Below are 15600 nucleotides of genomic sequence, written 5' to 3' on the forward strand. Positions count from 1 at the left end.
TAACTGTTGCTTCTCTGACCTTTTTCCCTTTAAAATCTGAGATGTTGGCTTTGCAGGGGTAACAATGTTTTTGAAATCCATTTCTAAACCCTTCAGTGGTTCTACATTAACAAAACTAGTGTTTGAGAGCATGACCGACAGAAAATGAAAACATCCTTAATTTTCTCTTTATTTGCGACAACCAAAAAATTTAAAACAACCAATGTGTCTGAAAGGAGATGCTTCATGTTAAAAGGATACCGGCATACAAGTGAAACTTGAAAATGAGACTATGGTGCTTAAGTTAATTTGTCAGTAATTCAGGTAAAACTTATCAGCCTCATTACAGCCAGAGCCAGACATGTCAGGCCTTTATAACTGATGATTACAGCTTATGAAACCCCACATTAAAAATCTATTAGAATATTGTGAAGTATCACACTTTAATCCGCTAATGAATCCAGAACCTGAGCCTTTAGATGGTCTCTCAGTCTAACTGAAATAAACTTGCACCATATTCTGATTTTGAGTTTCACCTCTAACAAAAGTGCGCATTCATAAACCATCCGACCTCCTCCCGCTTCGATAATACAAACGAACCGTCTTGTTCATGCGTTTACGTGCAGTTATGACACAGTTGCTTGTTCCACACTTCTACAACAGAGTCAGTTCACACATTAGTGGTACACTTTGTTAAAAAAAAAGGTAAAAAAAACTGCTTCCCTGACTAATTTTTGTGCCAAATGTTTAAGATTCTAACAAAAAAATTAATAAAACTGACGTTTTAGAATGCATACATGACATTTTTTTCCACTCGAGGAATGACTCAAAGGAAGTGGTCCTTGTTTGACCACTGGTGAAACCAGAGTCCATTTTTAAAAACAAACAAAAAGATAAAATATCTCACTGTGCAAAATGTGAAACTTAAACATCCACAGAATGTGTTTTTGAGAGGAAGTCTATGAGCTGCATGGTGGAGTTCAAAGTAAAGCCTCGGTCCACATAAGGTGCATTAGGATTTAAAGACGTGCACGGCCCTCACGACGTACTGCCTGCAGATCGGACATTCACTCATTCGCTTGCCGCACTTGGTGCAGGTGACCATGTGTCCACACTCCAGGAGAATGCAGTCTATCACGGCATCCATGCAGATCCTGCAGAGATTGTCGTCGTGAACAGTCAGCGAACAGTTTTCTCCATCTGCAAGGTACAAACACACACAAAAAAATGTTTTTTCTAATACAGTCCACTTAATGTCCCTGGTCTCCTCCAAAAGCTCATAATGTCTGTTAGAGTTGTGCATCAAGATGCTTCAGGGACATGCTGCTTCACATGATTGACATGATGAGATGACTGGGAGAAGCCAAATCTCAAAGCAAATGTTTAAAGAGACAATGTGTAATTTTTACCGTTAAAGTGATACTAGGCAGTTTTGCTTGCTTTTAGCACCCCCTAGTGTCCGTTTATAGAAGCAAAACCAAAACCTACCTCCTCGCTTTGCGTTAGTCTTTTTAACACCTTCATCTAACAGTTTAAACATATCCCAACGTTCCTATGTTTCTAGAGGACCGATTCGTCACTAAATTAAACAAATCAGCTGTGTTCATGATCTAAAACGTGCTGGAGCCAGACAGCAGTGTCAGGTAGGTCAGCTCAATTTTTTCTAAGTCCCAACACACCAGACAGCAACTGTGATTTTGCAAGAGTGATATTCTGGCCATAGGGGGCGATAAAGCTGGGTGCCTTTCATTAACCTTGTAAAGGTCATTTTTGCACAAAGTGGTTAAAGAAAATTATTTTAAAATATGAAAAAGGTCCAAAATATCCCTTTAATTTCTAGAAATATCCATCAAAATGTTGAAAATGAATTTAATGATGCCCAGCTGTTGAAAAATATCAGCATCATCTTAATATAAAACCATACACATCAGGTCTAAAAAACATGGGAGCAGGTCTAATTCTCTGGGTGACGCCATATTAGATGCCATGGTTCCTTCTACGGGAGCCCTTGAGGACAAAATGCATTTACTGATTTGTAGCAAAACAGTTACAGAACTTTCTCCGTTCATAAGCATTGCTTTACACATTTACTTCTCCACTCACAGCCAGTGATGAAAGCGAATCTGATGTGCTTGTTGTCTTACTGGAGGTTCCAACCCCAGGGATTTTTGACCCTAATGGCCACCCGTTGGTAAGGTCCAACTCGAACACAAAAATACTGCTTGCTTGCAATGATTTAGGTATGTACAGCCCCCTATCACCAGGTTAAATACACATTGTCACTTTAATCTGGTCTTCAACGTGCCTACAACCAGAAATTTGATGAAGATGGATGACAGCAGGCTCATGAGAAATGCAGGTGTGATGTTCGACTTGTTCATGTGACAGGAGAGGCTAACGGCCTTACCTCCGATGGCACCGTTGCAGATAGGAGGGGGGAAGGCCATCACTTTAATGTAGGAGGAGTAAAGCGAGAGCACGAGATATCATCATCATTCCAAAGGACAAACTTATTTGGATTCACCTTTTTACAATCTAGAGTAACTTGCAGCAAAGGACTACTATAGCCAACGGGACGTAATATTGTCAGAACAGGAAAAGAAATGACATTTCTATGGTTGAAAACAGGATGTGGCATCCTATAAAGACACACAAGTGAAAGGCTTACCTGTAGTTACTGTCCTGCTCACATTTTCTACTGCAAGAGAAAAAAAGAGCAACTCCCATCAGCTGATATTAAAACCACAGCTTTCACAGCTTTCTCTCTGTAATGACAGCCGTTAGCTGCTGGAGGACTTTCGTCACAAAGATGATACCCACATGACTTCCTGTTCTCCTCCGTCTCTCGGTACAGCCTGCTGACGCGTTCTACCAGCTCCCACTTCTCACAACATCCTGAATAATTGACAAAATTCCTGGCCAGGATCTCCTTCAGCTGCCTGACGGAGAGGCCCTCGATGTCCATCAGACTGGAGATGTCAGAGAGGGAGGCTCTGGCCCGGCGGAGTGTCTGAGGACTCACCTAAGAATATTAAATCAACAAAACCTCCACTTCATTTTCTGAATCAATTCTCAACCTTTCTCAACTGATTATATTTAACAAAGGTGTTTTTTTAAACATGCATTGAGGGTCTCAATTTATAATTGCACCCAGATTTGTTCACTAATCAAAATGAATGTTTTTCAAAAAGATTAAGATAATAAAAGGAAAACAGGAAGCACCTCAGGGGTCCGTTCGCTTGAGTCCAGGTTGAGGAGAGACTCTGATGCAGTGATGCCGATATCCTACATGACAACAAACACAAGCAGGTGTGAGTAACCAACCAAATCACTGCAGATTAGGATTATTGATACCTTGGGAACAACAATGATTTGTACCTTCCATTCATAGAAAGCTTGGAAGTATTTATAGTGGGCCCTGGGTGCCTGGAGCAAAGCTCCCCTTTTTAGTGTCAACAGAAACTCCTTTTGTTCAGCTCGATTCAGATTTCTCTTCTGAACCTTGTTTTGATCTGGTCTACAACCATGTTTACTGTAACTGTCCCCGAGACAGTTAAAATAAAGTTGTTTATTTCAAATGTTTCTGTGATAGAGAGATGCTTAATTTGGTTCATTTAATTACTAGATAAGATGATAAAAGTAACATTGATTTAAAAACATGTCTAAAATATGTGATTACAAAATATGGGTTTGTTAAATATGTAACGTGCTGTAAAGTTTGTATGAGGTAGAGTTTGTAATGGTCACATGATCAGAGTTTGTTTGACAGCGCAACCATAGCAACCATAGCATGGATACATGGCTACAGATGTGTCTACAGCCTCGACGTTAATGTCATTCTGCATGTGGTCCAAGAGGCGCACACGGTATGGTTTCAGGTATAATGTTTGTATAATGTTGCATATGTGTTCTACACTGGTAATGAGTGGACATTTTTGTGATTCATTATTGCGCATTTTCTTTCTGTTCTGCTTGCACGAGACTGTTTATGGACAATGGTCTGAGAGACTGATAAGTTCAAACCGTTATTGTGTAAACTTTGTGTTTCTTCAGTTTTCACGGTGTCTGAAGATAATAAGAGAGAGAGAGAGAGAGAGCAAAATAAACATCCGAAGACATCAGTATGATGCGTGGCCATTCTTTGTTGGACCCCTGTAGTTACATTTACCTTATTAGCTTTATTTGTGGTAACATGCCTAGTGATTCCCTCAGGCTCATTTTAACTGACAAGCATAATCAAGACCAATCATGTAAAACGCAATAAAGCAAGAAAATGTCATGAGCAGAAACTTGGTGTTTGAATGCTGTTTCTTACCTGGTTGGTATCAGAGCTATCGCTTCTGCTAGGAGATTCCTCCTGGGAGGCGTCGTAAGCAGACAGCTCTGTGGCAGACTGCGTGGTTTGTGTGTACAGGGAGCGTGAGAGGAGGCTAGCTGTATCAGGGTCCTCTTCCTCCTCTTCCTCAATGCCCCTGTGACAGAGCACCAACTCCACCAGGTCCTCCTTTTCCCTGCAGGTTTCTGTGTTGATGTTGTGCAACAGCAGGTACTGACGCAGGTCCTTCACCCGCAGGCTCATGAGTCGTGCTCGTCGAAAGGCTGTGGCCTTCAGCAAATGGCAAGTGGCACAGGTGAATTGATTCTCCTCCAGCACGGAGCACGGAGAGCAGAAGTGTTTCTTGCAATCGGAGCAAAGGTACTATAAAAGTAATGGAAACCGGTCGGTTAACTTTAATTACAAGTTTTCTGCCAAACAACAGTAAACATCTATGCTATATTTAATCTCTCACAGCAGACGGATTTATCATATTAAACTTTTGCAAACACCAAAACAGGGTAAGAACTAAAGAACAACATGGAAAAGGTTTTAGGTGAATGAGTTAGCAAGGCTAGTGAAAAGTACCTATTGAAACAGCCATAATGAGGTGAAACAGCCAGGGTAATTCCTCTTTCAGACTCACTTGGTTAAACTAGACAGGACTGAAACATGCTCCTAACCCAGAAGTTCTCTAATGCTGCCATCACACAGCTGATCCAGGCACCTACCTTCCTTCTAAAGACAGAGAAGCCCTGGCCACAGGTCCTACACACCGGGTTGGGACTCCCTGAGCTGGTGGGAGGGTAGGTAGAGTATCCCGCACTGGGGGCGAATCTGAAGGGTCCAGCCCCGGCGCCGAACCCTGGCTGCTGGCCTCTGACGGCCCCGGTACCCATGACTTCGTTCAGCAAACCACAACATGAAGCCCACACAGATGAGGCCCCTGCCTAACATTGAAAAACGCATTTACATTTCAAAACTTTGTGTCTTTACATGTTTTTTTAACAAATCTTATCTAAAAAGCTTGTTATCACAGAAATAAAATGATGAAATATGCACATTAATCCAATAAAAACAAACTTCAAAAACTTGTAGCTGTCAAAGGCAATTAAGCTAGTTGATGTAACAGCTGGTAACTAACAGCGCAGCAGAGAAACATCACAAACTAACTAAATAAATTAGAAGTATCTCGTCTCATTAAACCAAATGACAGCCTGTGCTATCACCGATTGACCTGACACCGGTACGGCGTCACGGAGCTACCTGTAAGGTTGTTAGCTACCGCCGTGTACCGAGGAACATTAGCCAGTTGCTGCTAGCAACAGCCATAAAATAACTTCAATTTGTTTTAAAAACGCACCTTCATTGCTGCTCTGGCGTGGCTCCTGGCGAAGAGACGGTTGACGGTGCAACCATCGCAAACAGCAGCGTATCTTATTTATGTGAGCAGGGTGTTCGTGTCTGGATATGAGGACAGGACCGAGGATAGTGGAGCTAGCTCCTACAGCTGCTTATAAGTGGTGCAATGCTACAAAACGACCAGCAGGGGGCTCTAAAACATCACCACAAAAAATAACTATCAAAGCTCCTTCTAAAATATATTTTGTCTTGTGTCACAGAAATTACTTTTGGTTTTTCTGGACGTTTTCTCCCTTTATAGACATAATTTAAAAAGCAAAATAAACTAGTTCATTGCCTGAAAGTTACACTTTCAATTCAGAACCATTATTGTTTGCCCCTATTTGTAGAAAGAAAGTTAAACTGGCTCAGTCTAACTAAAACTATATTTCATTTGTCGCATTCAAGTCTGTTTTTAAAGCAAAACAAAGGGAGGAACCATTACATCTGAAGTAACTTTATAAAACTGAAATGCCTTCGAAAGAACTTTTCATTTGATTTTTAGTTTAGTTTAGTTTAGTTGTTTTAATTAATCCTAATGTTTCCTTTGAACTAGTGCAGTAATTTATGGATATTTCTGTTATGTTTTGTCCCTTTGTTCTATCCTATACCTCAGATGTTTAATGTTTAAACATGGCTTACAGTACTTACACGTTGTAAAATTCACGTTATAACTTAAACTTAAATATAAAAAAATACTATTTTTGATAAGGTGTTATAAGTTAATAGAGATCGTATATTTTAAATGTATGAATAAGTGTAGCAATACAAATTCCATTTCAGTTGGTGGCAGTAATGCACTAAATCGGTGCTTGCTGCCAACTACCGTTTAGGAGAAGACTTTACTTCCGGTCAGGTGACTCGTTCAGCTAGATCGCGCCAATGACGAACGTCTCCACCACCGACACCTGTGTTTGTTTTCACCGTCTGTAGGTTTTAACAATGGAAACCACTGACTGTGTTAGTTTAATGATAATGTACGAGGACGAGTCGGTGGAGGTTCGTTATAAAAACGGAACGCAGTTACAGCTGTCACCGTGTGGCAGCGAATTTATGCTGCTGAAACCCGCAGACCCCCACGGACATCCTCTACAGCCCGCAGAGACAGTCCGACAGAGGACCAGGTTCTCTACCAGCAAATACAAGGTAGATAAATGTTGTGTTGTAATGGTGGTAACGCATATCTTTCTTTTCAGTCACATATTTTACTGTATTTGTTTACAGGAGTTAATAGTTGCTGTTTTGACATTCAGGAATAAGTATGCTAGTCGACCATACCTGCCAGAAGCGCTCATCCCTGTTGACCACAAGAAGGTATCAAGAGATAACTCTTTGAAAATTCTTCAGATTATATGTAGAACATGGGATTGATGTCCAGTTTAATTTTTGCAGCCCTTTCTCAGCATCGAATCAGATGTCATGTGGCCTGAGTGGTCCTCTGAGGTGGAAGTTGGACCTGGAGGCAACGCTATTGTCAGATCAGAGGACCAACGAGCCTCATTAATGCTGTCGCCTTCAGGTGAAGAATTCTTTGTGGAGTTTACATGCAACATAAGTCGGCCACAAAATCAGCACCAAAGCATGAAGAGTTTAAGCAGGAATCCTGACAACAGGCCGGGCTGTATGCAACAAGTGATTTGTGATAGCACGGGTAATCAGAGTAAAAGGACTCGTCAGCCAAATCAAGAAAGGTCTTGTTCTCGTGAAGGGGACTGTGCTGCTCAGCAAAAGGTAACACTTTGTGACATTTATGTTCTCTCATCTAAGGTTTGACATAATGAGAATAATGTTCTCTTCTCAGCCTGAGCAGATGTACCAATCCACCACTGTGGTCCAGCATCACTCCTGTTGTGCAGTTTCCCCCATATGGAGCTACCCTCTGTCTTTGGCTCAACATCGCTCTAAATCTAAAGATGCTGATGCAGAAGAAACCAGCAATTCTAAACAAACAGATACAGGAATGAACATGTCTAACAAATCTCTAGAGGAAAGGAGGTCTCAACTTCCTACGGCTTTACCGCTTGCATGTTCATCACCTCACTGGCACAGGTTTATGGTTCTTCCGTACACATGTTATGTACTATTTCATGAAATTTGTTTCTTAACATGAGTCTTATTTATGTTTTTCAGGTGGAAATTTAAAGACCCTCTGTCCAAAGAAGAGGATACAGACCTTCCATCAGAGCTTGTAAAACTTATATGGCGTCAAGGAGTCACCTACAGGTAGAAATGGAACTTTTAGAGGTATCGAGAACCTAAAGAGGGGATCTTTTACTGAATAGGGTTCTTTTAGGTTGCTCTCGTCAAGCGAGCATTGTAGCTGAACTGCTGGAGTGTATGCAGTCTTCTCAGTTGTCAGCAAGACCCACCATTATTCTTCTCTTTGCTCTAAATTGGATGTCAGAAGGCTTAGAATCACAAGAAAAGTATCTAAATTCCAATTTTAGAATGTATATTATTATGTTTCAAGAGAGAAAAAAATAGCTTTGTTCAAAAATGTCATTTCCTACAAAGCACAGATTTTTAAAACATATTTGAGTGTAGAGTGTGATTTAAGACAATCTCATTGATTGACTGATTAAATTAAAACAAGCCATACTGTAATTTCTTGAAATGCTTATTTTTTAGCAAGCTGGAAGAATCTAAATGACATTCTGAATTAGTAAAGTTATTCTTTCTCAGAGATAATAACTCTCTCACAGAGTTATATTTGAAGATGTTTGATTTTAGGGGACAGTAAATGCTCAATAGTGCCCTCTTCAGTGCTGAGCTAAAGGGTTAAGGCAAGAAATTATCTGATCCATCATTCCATGTTGCATATAAATGTATTAGTGTCTACTTTCAGCATTGATCCTTTGTACGTCTGCTGGGTAGGATACTGAGTGGAGTAGTTCCAGTCGTAGAGATTTCCCCAGGAGATGGATCAGTCATTCGCTCCAACGGGGTCCTAAACTCTTATTTTAACCATCACAAAGTGAAACTACAAGAAGAAGAGGTATGTCTTTATTCACAGACCTGTTATAAAGTATCAGACTCTCAACATTAAAGGTGCATTATGTAAGAATATGTGAGAATTTTGCAGTGAGAAAATCCCAAAATTGTTTAATGTTTCAGTCATTTTGGAAGGTAAGGTATGCTGAAACATGTTTCATATCCAGCTGCAGACCTGCCAACCTGTATGCATTTTACGTAGCCAGTACGCAATTTGGCATCTATTTACGCTGGTACAACTCACCCCTCTAAACTACTCAAAAAGCTGCAGATACGTGAGAGTTCTGTGGCAAAAATGCACGTGTGGTACTCATGTCTGACAACACGACTCAGCGGCGTGGTGAAGAAGTTTAAGCCAATCATTGTAGAAAAGCAGAGAAAAACGTTCCTGCCTAACCTATAGCGTAATACCTCCGCCCCCCTCCTCCCTGCTTCGTCCTGCCCACTGCTCCTCTCTCCCTCCGGTTCGCCACTCGCTGTTGTTCTGGTAAGGTAAACTGTGTGTGTGTCAGCGGGCCGGACCGGCGTCTTTTGGTGAATGTGAACGCGTAACGTTTCTTTCACTGTTGAACATTCAAGCCGAAATCTGAGTGAAAAAAATCTGCGACTATAGAGAAAGAGGCAGCTGTGTGTGTGTGTGTTTGCCTTTATCCATTGCAGATAGATTTGGCCTGTATATAAGGGGGAATGTGATTATTTATACAGTTTAAACATGCAGCCGTTATTTATTTATTTTTTTGCAGCTCGTTTTGCAACTCGTTCTATGGCAGATGAGGGAGAAGCAGACAGGGAGGGATTGGTTAGCAGGCCTGCCAAAAAGAAGAGGGTCCATGTGTCTCAGACAACTACCCCTGACTGCATCCCGGAGATCGGGGCGGGGCTAAATGTGGGCGGGGTCAAACGTTTAGAGGTGGGTGGAGACAACTATTTGACTCCTGCGTCCTGCCCCTCTCTCAATGGAACCAGGAAACCGCTATGCTATGTGTGTGTGCAATGCTGTAGCCGGGCCCGGGACAGAGGGAAGTAGCTGCCAAAATCAAGGTAAGCCAGGATTTTTCTTTCTCTGTTTTAACAATATCAAGGACCAATGTTGGGCGAACGTTTTATAAACTTGGAAATTAAAGGTTTTTTCCCCATTATGAGTTTTAGATGATACATATAGCCTATTTTACATATGCGGGGCGACTTACTTTTGAGGAGAAATGTTTACAGGGTTCCCGCGGAGTCTTAAAAGCATTGAATTTATAAATTTGAAAGTAATACCTTTAAAAGACTGGAGAAACCCTTCAATTTTGGCATCTGGGTCTTAAAATTTGTGTTGGATGTAAGTTTTCTGTACTGCATTTTTCTTCTGAAGTTCATCAAAATATTCCAAACAAGTGATGACATGAAGAGAAGCACTAGTATTAATAAAGGCTATTTTTAGACATTTCAATTTTGTGTCTTTACTGTTTGCACTGTTGCTTTTATACAATAGAAATACTGCAAAAAATTAGGGTAATAAAATTAACAATAATAAAAAAAAACGTCTCAAAATTAAACTAAAATATAGGCAACAAAAATTATTGTTAAGGTTCTAATGTAAAACCAGAGATCCGGTTATATTTTTAACCATTTGTTTAAAAATATAACCGATCTTCTACCAAGTGCCCACCCAGTGTTTTGTCAAAATATATTGGTAAAGTTGTATAGATAAATAAATGAAAACTAGTTCAATAATTTTATTTTATTTTATTTACTTTTTTGCTGATAGTGCTGTGAAATAGGTATTAATTTTCTATATGGCTTTAGAAAGATCTTAAACAGACTTAATTTTAAGTTGAAGAAACCTGTAGGAACTCTTTTATAGCTTTGGGGAGATATGTTGTGTGGTCATGATTACTTTTTGGTGGAAAATATATTTTACAGGGGGAAATGTTAGTTTTTTAAGCTTTTTATGTTCGTATCTGAGTTCTACACCTGATGGGCTTTATTATTATGGTTAGAGTGCTAATCTTATACGTGTAATTATATAAACGTTTTGCTCAGTCAAGTGTCAACAGAATAACATGAATGTTTTCATAGTGAATGAATGTTGTCATTGTATCACCAAGGTCTGAGGAAGACAGGGTGCAGGCACGAAAAAGACGGAGAGAGGAAAGAGTAAAACAGGTGAGAGACAATTTGATTAATTCTTGTAGTTTAACTGTTGCTTGCAGACTGAAGCATAATTCCTTCACTTATTTCAGGGCCTGGAAGTGGTCCCTCCTAAGAAGTCCTGCCTTACTGAATGAGTCTGTGCAGCATCAGGTATTGTTCAAACAAGTATTATTGTACACAACCCCCTAGGTTGTCGAAATGGGATGTGGGAAGATTCAAGATTCAACTTTTTGTCATATGCACAGCTAGAAAAACACGCTTTCTGCACAATGAAATTCTTACTTTGCCAAGATTAGAAAATTAAGACCGTTCCAGACGAGCACTTTTTTTTTCAAAGCAAGTTTTTCAGTCGTTTCTCTATTTTCATTAAACCAGAATACTAAGCAACTGATCTTTTTTACAACTTGCACTGTTAATATGCTTTTTATGAACCACAGTCTTTTTCCTTTCTAGCAGAGGCTGAGAACTTGCTGGAACTGAACACAGGGAACAGAGTACGTTTTATATTGTCGGCTTTTCTTGTGTCATTGTTTCTTCTCCAACCTCTATTTTAATTAGAGGTGTCAAATAATTCCATTACTTGCAATTAATTTTTTACAGCCATGATTACGTGTTATATATTTTAATTATGTTAATCATTTTTAATCCACTGCTTCTTTATGGGACTTTTAAATAAACCAATTTCTTTTCTTTTACGCTTCTTGCTGGTGTTCTTGAAGGGTTGATGTAAACTCATAAGTTGAATGGTTGACGTTACAGTGACAAGACCGGTGAGAGATTAGCTGCAGCAGTGTTTATTTCAGCGACCTTGTTATCTTTACTCTGTTTTTTCACCCTTCTTGCAACTTTTTCCAAAGTTATTGTTACCATTTGGATGTAATGGGTGTGTCACTGAGCATCAAGGCTGCTGACAGCTTCTCTCCTGTATCAGACGCACATCCGTGCTGCAGTTTGGAAAGACCACAGCATCAGCTGTTTGGCTAGCTGTTAGCATTGAAAATAAGGCTTATATTATGTACAGTTATTAGATTAAATTAAAAGATTAGATTACTTTCAGATCATACATAATTAATGTAAAATATGTTTTTAATCTTTTGACAGCAGTAATTTTAATATTGTCTTTATTTTTGATTAGGAGAATTATCTGCTTGAGGACACCTTTGAGGCAGCAAGGTGGTGTACCACAAGGTCCTTCAAAGGAAGCCTTTCCCTTCCCCAGGTCATCACCATGGACAGGGAAGCTTGCCGGAGGGCAGTGGAGAGGTTATGCTTCTGTGATGGCCTAGATGAAGAGGAGATGAACGATTGCAGGGAACCGTTCCTGTTTAGTTTTCAGTCTGACTATGAGGAGTTCTGCAGAGAAATTGAGGAAAAAAGGAAGATGAAGGTGTTTTCTGGTTTTGAAAAGCCATAGTACTGCCATAGTACTGTGACACCAGTACTATGCAGTGCATAGTACTGGTGTCACAGTTTTTGCATTCTTTTTCCTCCTCACATTGTTTTTTTTGGAGGTTCTCTTGTTTTTTGTGTACTTTTTTTTTATTCCTGTGTTGGCTGTTTGCTCTATTAAATTTACCTTTTTTGAAAAATTTAGTCTGCATTCTTGGGTGTCTCACACAATGTCTCACCACCCCGCCTCAAACCCTGGCATGTTTTAAGAAGTATCAGCACAAATTAAGTCTCTGGTCCTCTTAATGTAGCTGATATTACTGAGTGTACAACAAATTTACCCGTGTCTGTTCTGTTTTACACTCACTTGGGAAATGACTATTAAAATAAAGGCGGCATTGATAAAATCAACTATTAAAATGGTTTTGACAGGTTTAAAGAATAGTCAATCAAATGCCTGAACCTTTTATATAGGTACCAAAAGTATAGCTAAAAGACACAAATACCTATGTGCTGTAAATACACATACCATACAAAAGTAGAAAAAAGAATAAAAATATCAGAACAGATTGGATCAAAAATGGTGCCTGTAATTATCTGCTCTTTAAAATTATCATGACATCCAGCAAATAAGTCATTTGATTACCAATGTTATGCTTTACATGGGTTTTGTGGGTTTTTAGGGCTTTCTAATCCTTAGAAAGGGGCTACTCGCGGTTTCCTGGTTCCATTGAGAGAGGGGCAGGAGTCAAATAGTTGTCTCCACCCACCTCTAAACGTTTAACCCCGCCCACATTTAGCCCCGCCCCGATCTCCGGGATGCAGCCAGGGGCTACTCGTCTCAGAAGTTTTTGTCCAAATATCAAGAACAATGGCCATGCTTGCGGCCCTCTAAACAACCTCACCATGCATTTTGCACAATCTGCAATTATGATGTGGACATAAGCCACCAGGGAGCTGCAGGTAATTAGTAAATTAGCCCTGGTGATGTCTGCATATGTGCTTTAAGCCAATTTAATATTACATTCTTGAGAACAGGAACACCTATTGCTGTTTACAAAATAAATAATTACCATTAAATACATATAAATGTTTTTTTTATTAATTTGTATTGAAATTATTTAATGCAAGTAACTTGTATAAACACAAACGTAATATAAGGAAACTTGAGTTTTACTGTTTAATATGATAATACATGATACGTTGGAGTCAGGTCAAACTAGTCAAAATAAGAACTATGAACAAGTGTGTGTGTGTGTGTGTGTGCATGTGCGCGTGTGTGCGTGCACAAATTTTCTGTCCAGTGAATGGGGAGATAACAGTGAAAAGCAATGGAATTGCAAAAGTCCGCGAAAAAACGCTGCACAAGTGGTACTCAAAAAATTTTGACAAGGTGGGCAGGTCTGCAGCTGGCTACAAGGATTGTCATTTTTTCTCATTTCAAAACGAAGGAAAGAGGGATGTAACTTCTGTTTACCATCAGTGAGTGGTTGCTGTGTCTCCTGCGAGCTAATACTGCAGCGCCGACAACTGTAACTTGATGACGTCCGACAAAGAGCTCTAAAGTTGTTTAAAGTGTTTGTAGGTGTTGGGTATTTTTATTTAATTAATCCAGGCGTACCTCAAAGAAAGTCCAACACACACAAAGGGGTTAGAGATATTAGGTTATCAATACCATTTGTCAATAAACAACCAATAACCAACAACCAGATTTTGCAAAACCGGAGAGAAAATAAAGACGCACCAATGGGATATCTGTATGGTCTCTCATCGAGCCAAAGCTCTCAAAAGATTTTATTCACAAGTAACATAGCACACACACACACACATTAAAGATAAACACACCCACCCCCTTCAGAGAAAGCCAACTTTCCCAGGTTCCTGGTATAACAGAAAGATGCTCTGTCTGGACGTAACTAGGGAGCTTTTTGTGATAACAGGACTGCAGGCTTACAAGGTCGAACTTCCCTGCCGGAGGTGCAGAATAATAACAAAATATGTACAAGGGATGAACCTTTGTTTGAATTAACAAACACCAGATGGTACCCAGACAAAGTCATTTCCATACATCCAATACTGTTTTTATCCAACAGCAGGAACCGAAATTTACCACAGGATGTCTTTTTCCACTTCATTTCTACATAATGCACCTTTAACCCAAAAACATATGCATCTATCTTTCAGTTGAAGGAGCTAACTTACCATGTAAACAGTCTTCCTCCTGATGTACCTGGACAGAAGTACTCCGTGTTCGCTATTGTGAGTCGTGCTAGTAGGTAAGATACCATTTTATTGCAGTGTGTTTATAATTAGGACTTTAATTAGTTCAGGGCTTAGACTTTTTTCTTTTTTTCAGGATTCTTTCTTCCTACAACCAGGCCAAGCTGTCACTGAAGCTCCTTGCAACACCAAGTTGCATCCAAGAGGTCTTCTCTGCATATATTACTGCATTTATTGATGCCTGCAGTGTAAATAGGCTTAAGTCTGTCATTTGGTTATAATTAATATAATTTTGCTCGCAGGACCTTCTCATTTCTAGATCAAAGTCATCTGAACAATACCCATCCACTGCTGTTCCTAAAGAGCATCATGTGATCATGTCACAGGCAGCAGATAGTATGTAAGTTAGGTTTTCCACATCTTAGTTTTTGTCCCTTTAATAAAAATGTCACATTCGTGCATTTTCTTCTTCACCTTTAGCTCCGATCTTGTTGCTGCAGAACTGGAGAAGATAAAACGATTCAACTGTATCCTTTAGGTCGTAAGATGCCGGTAAAAAGAGCTGCTAATGAAGTCTGTGTATTCTCTTTAACATGTGACCAGTTCTGCTGGAGAACAGCAGCCTGCTAAAAAGTGAAAGCAAATGTAGAAACCTCAATGAAAACTTCTCCGAGACCATCCATGAGCCTCTAAATGAGGACTGCATTGCTGAAGCTCTTCTGAGGACGTCTAAAGCCATTCAGGACATTGATGCTCTAATTGCTGGAGAAACACTGACTTGAGTCACTGAAGAACATGTCGTAAATCTGTAATTACAGATTCTGATCCTCTGTTTAAAGATGTTACGCATGTAATATTTAATTTGACTGTAGTAACTTGTGTCTAGACATCAAATGTACACACATTGTTCTTTGTCTTCTATTCCCGTCAGTGTTGAAAGAAGAACAAAGAAAACTTTATTCCACTGATAAATATGTTTCCAAATGATGTGGGAAAATTTCCATTGTTATGGTTTTTATTATAATCAAATTATAAATTGCAGTTTTGATTTGGTGAGGAATACTACTTTGCACATGTTAGAAATACGACCAATTTAAAGGGCAAAAATATCCTTCACATCGTTAACTTGCAGACTTAACTGCCATGTTTCTGTGAAGAGACCTTCA

The 15600-nt window shown here is 39.6% G+C and overlaps 2 protein-coding genes and 1 long non-coding RNA gene across 5 annotated transcripts; 2 read left to right on the top strand and 1 right to left on the bottom strand.

Moving 5' to 3' along the window:
• Positions 1-155: 155 nt before the first annotated feature.
• rnf34a (ring finger protein 34a) lies at positions 156-5797 on the bottom strand. 2 transcript variants are annotated; one of them, XM_015972202.3, is made up of 8 exons: positions 5658-5797; positions 5026-5244; positions 4295-4678; positions 3202-3264; positions 2800-3001; positions 2648-2677; positions 2387-2428; positions 156-1179 (listed from the first exon to the last, which is right to left on the bottom strand). In XM_015972202.3, exons 1-8 carry the CDS (start codon positions 5661-5663, stop codon positions 992-994), a joined length of 1134 nt encoding a protein of 377 aa, XP_015827688.3. In that variant the 5' UTR covers positions 5664-5797; the 3' UTR covers positions 156-991. The 2 variants fall into 2 exon arrangements, with proteins under 2 accessions (XP_015827688.3, XP_015827690.3); XM_015972204.3 differs by lacking the exon at positions 2387-2428.
• Positions 5798-6530: 733 nt separating this feature from the next.
• On the top strand, positions 6531-15431 carry c17h5orf34 (chromosome 17 C5orf34 homolog). The gene is made up of 11 exons (XM_015972209.3): positions 6531-6841; positions 6920-7009; positions 7088-7426; positions 7497-7744; positions 7826-7918; positions 8570-8690; positions 14399-14490; positions 14571-14640; positions 14737-14834; positions 14915-14961; positions 15038-15431. Exons 1-11 carry the CDS (start codon positions 6638-6640, stop codon positions 15214-15216), a joined length of 1581 nt encoding a protein of 526 aa, XP_015827695.3. The 5' UTR covers positions 6531-6637; the 3' UTR covers positions 15217-15431.
• LOC139063749 (uncharacterized) lies at positions 9600-12101 on the top strand. Of its 2 annotated transcripts, XR_011517098.1 has the most exons (5): positions 9600-9727; positions 10780-10837; positions 10915-10975; positions 11279-11319; positions 11961-12101. It is a non-coding gene; the product is annotated as an uncharacterized lncRNA (long non-coding RNA). The 2 variants fall into 2 exon arrangements; XR_011517097.1 differs by lacking the exon at positions 9600-9727 and having other exon boundaries at positions 10683-10837.
• Positions 15432-15600: the final 169 nt, after the last annotated feature.

This window comes from Nothobranchius furzeri, chromosome 17, assembly GCF_043380555.1.
Source record: "Nothobranchius furzeri strain GRZ-AD chromosome 17, NfurGRZ-RIMD1, whole genome shotgun sequence".
Lineage (NCBI taxonomy): Eukaryota > Metazoa > Chordata > Actinopteri > Cyprinodontiformes > Nothobranchiidae > Nothobranchius > Nothobranchius furzeri.

Coding starts and splice junctions, on each gene's coding strand:
- rnf34a (XM_015972202.3), bottom strand. Junction 4,679..5,025: donor TCTCTGTCTTTAGAAGGAAG/GTAGGTGCCTGG, acceptor TTACTTTTATAG/TACCTTTGCTCCGATTGCAA. Junction 3,265..4,294: donor ATAGCTCTGATACCAACCAG/GTAAGAAACAGC, acceptor GTTGTCATGTAG/GATATCGGCATCACTGCATC.
- c17h5orf34 (XM_015972209.3), top strand. CDS start 6,638: ATGGAAACCACTGACTGTGTTAGTTTAATGATAATGTACGAGGACGAG. Junction 7,010..7,087: donor TCCCTGTTGACCACAAGAAG/GTATCAAGAGAT, acceptor TAATTTTTGCAG/CCCTTTCTCAGCATCGAATC. Junction 7,919..8,569: donor CGTCAAGGAGTCACCTACAG/GTAGAAATGGAA, acceptor TCTGCTGGGTAG/GATACTGAGTGGAGTAGTTC.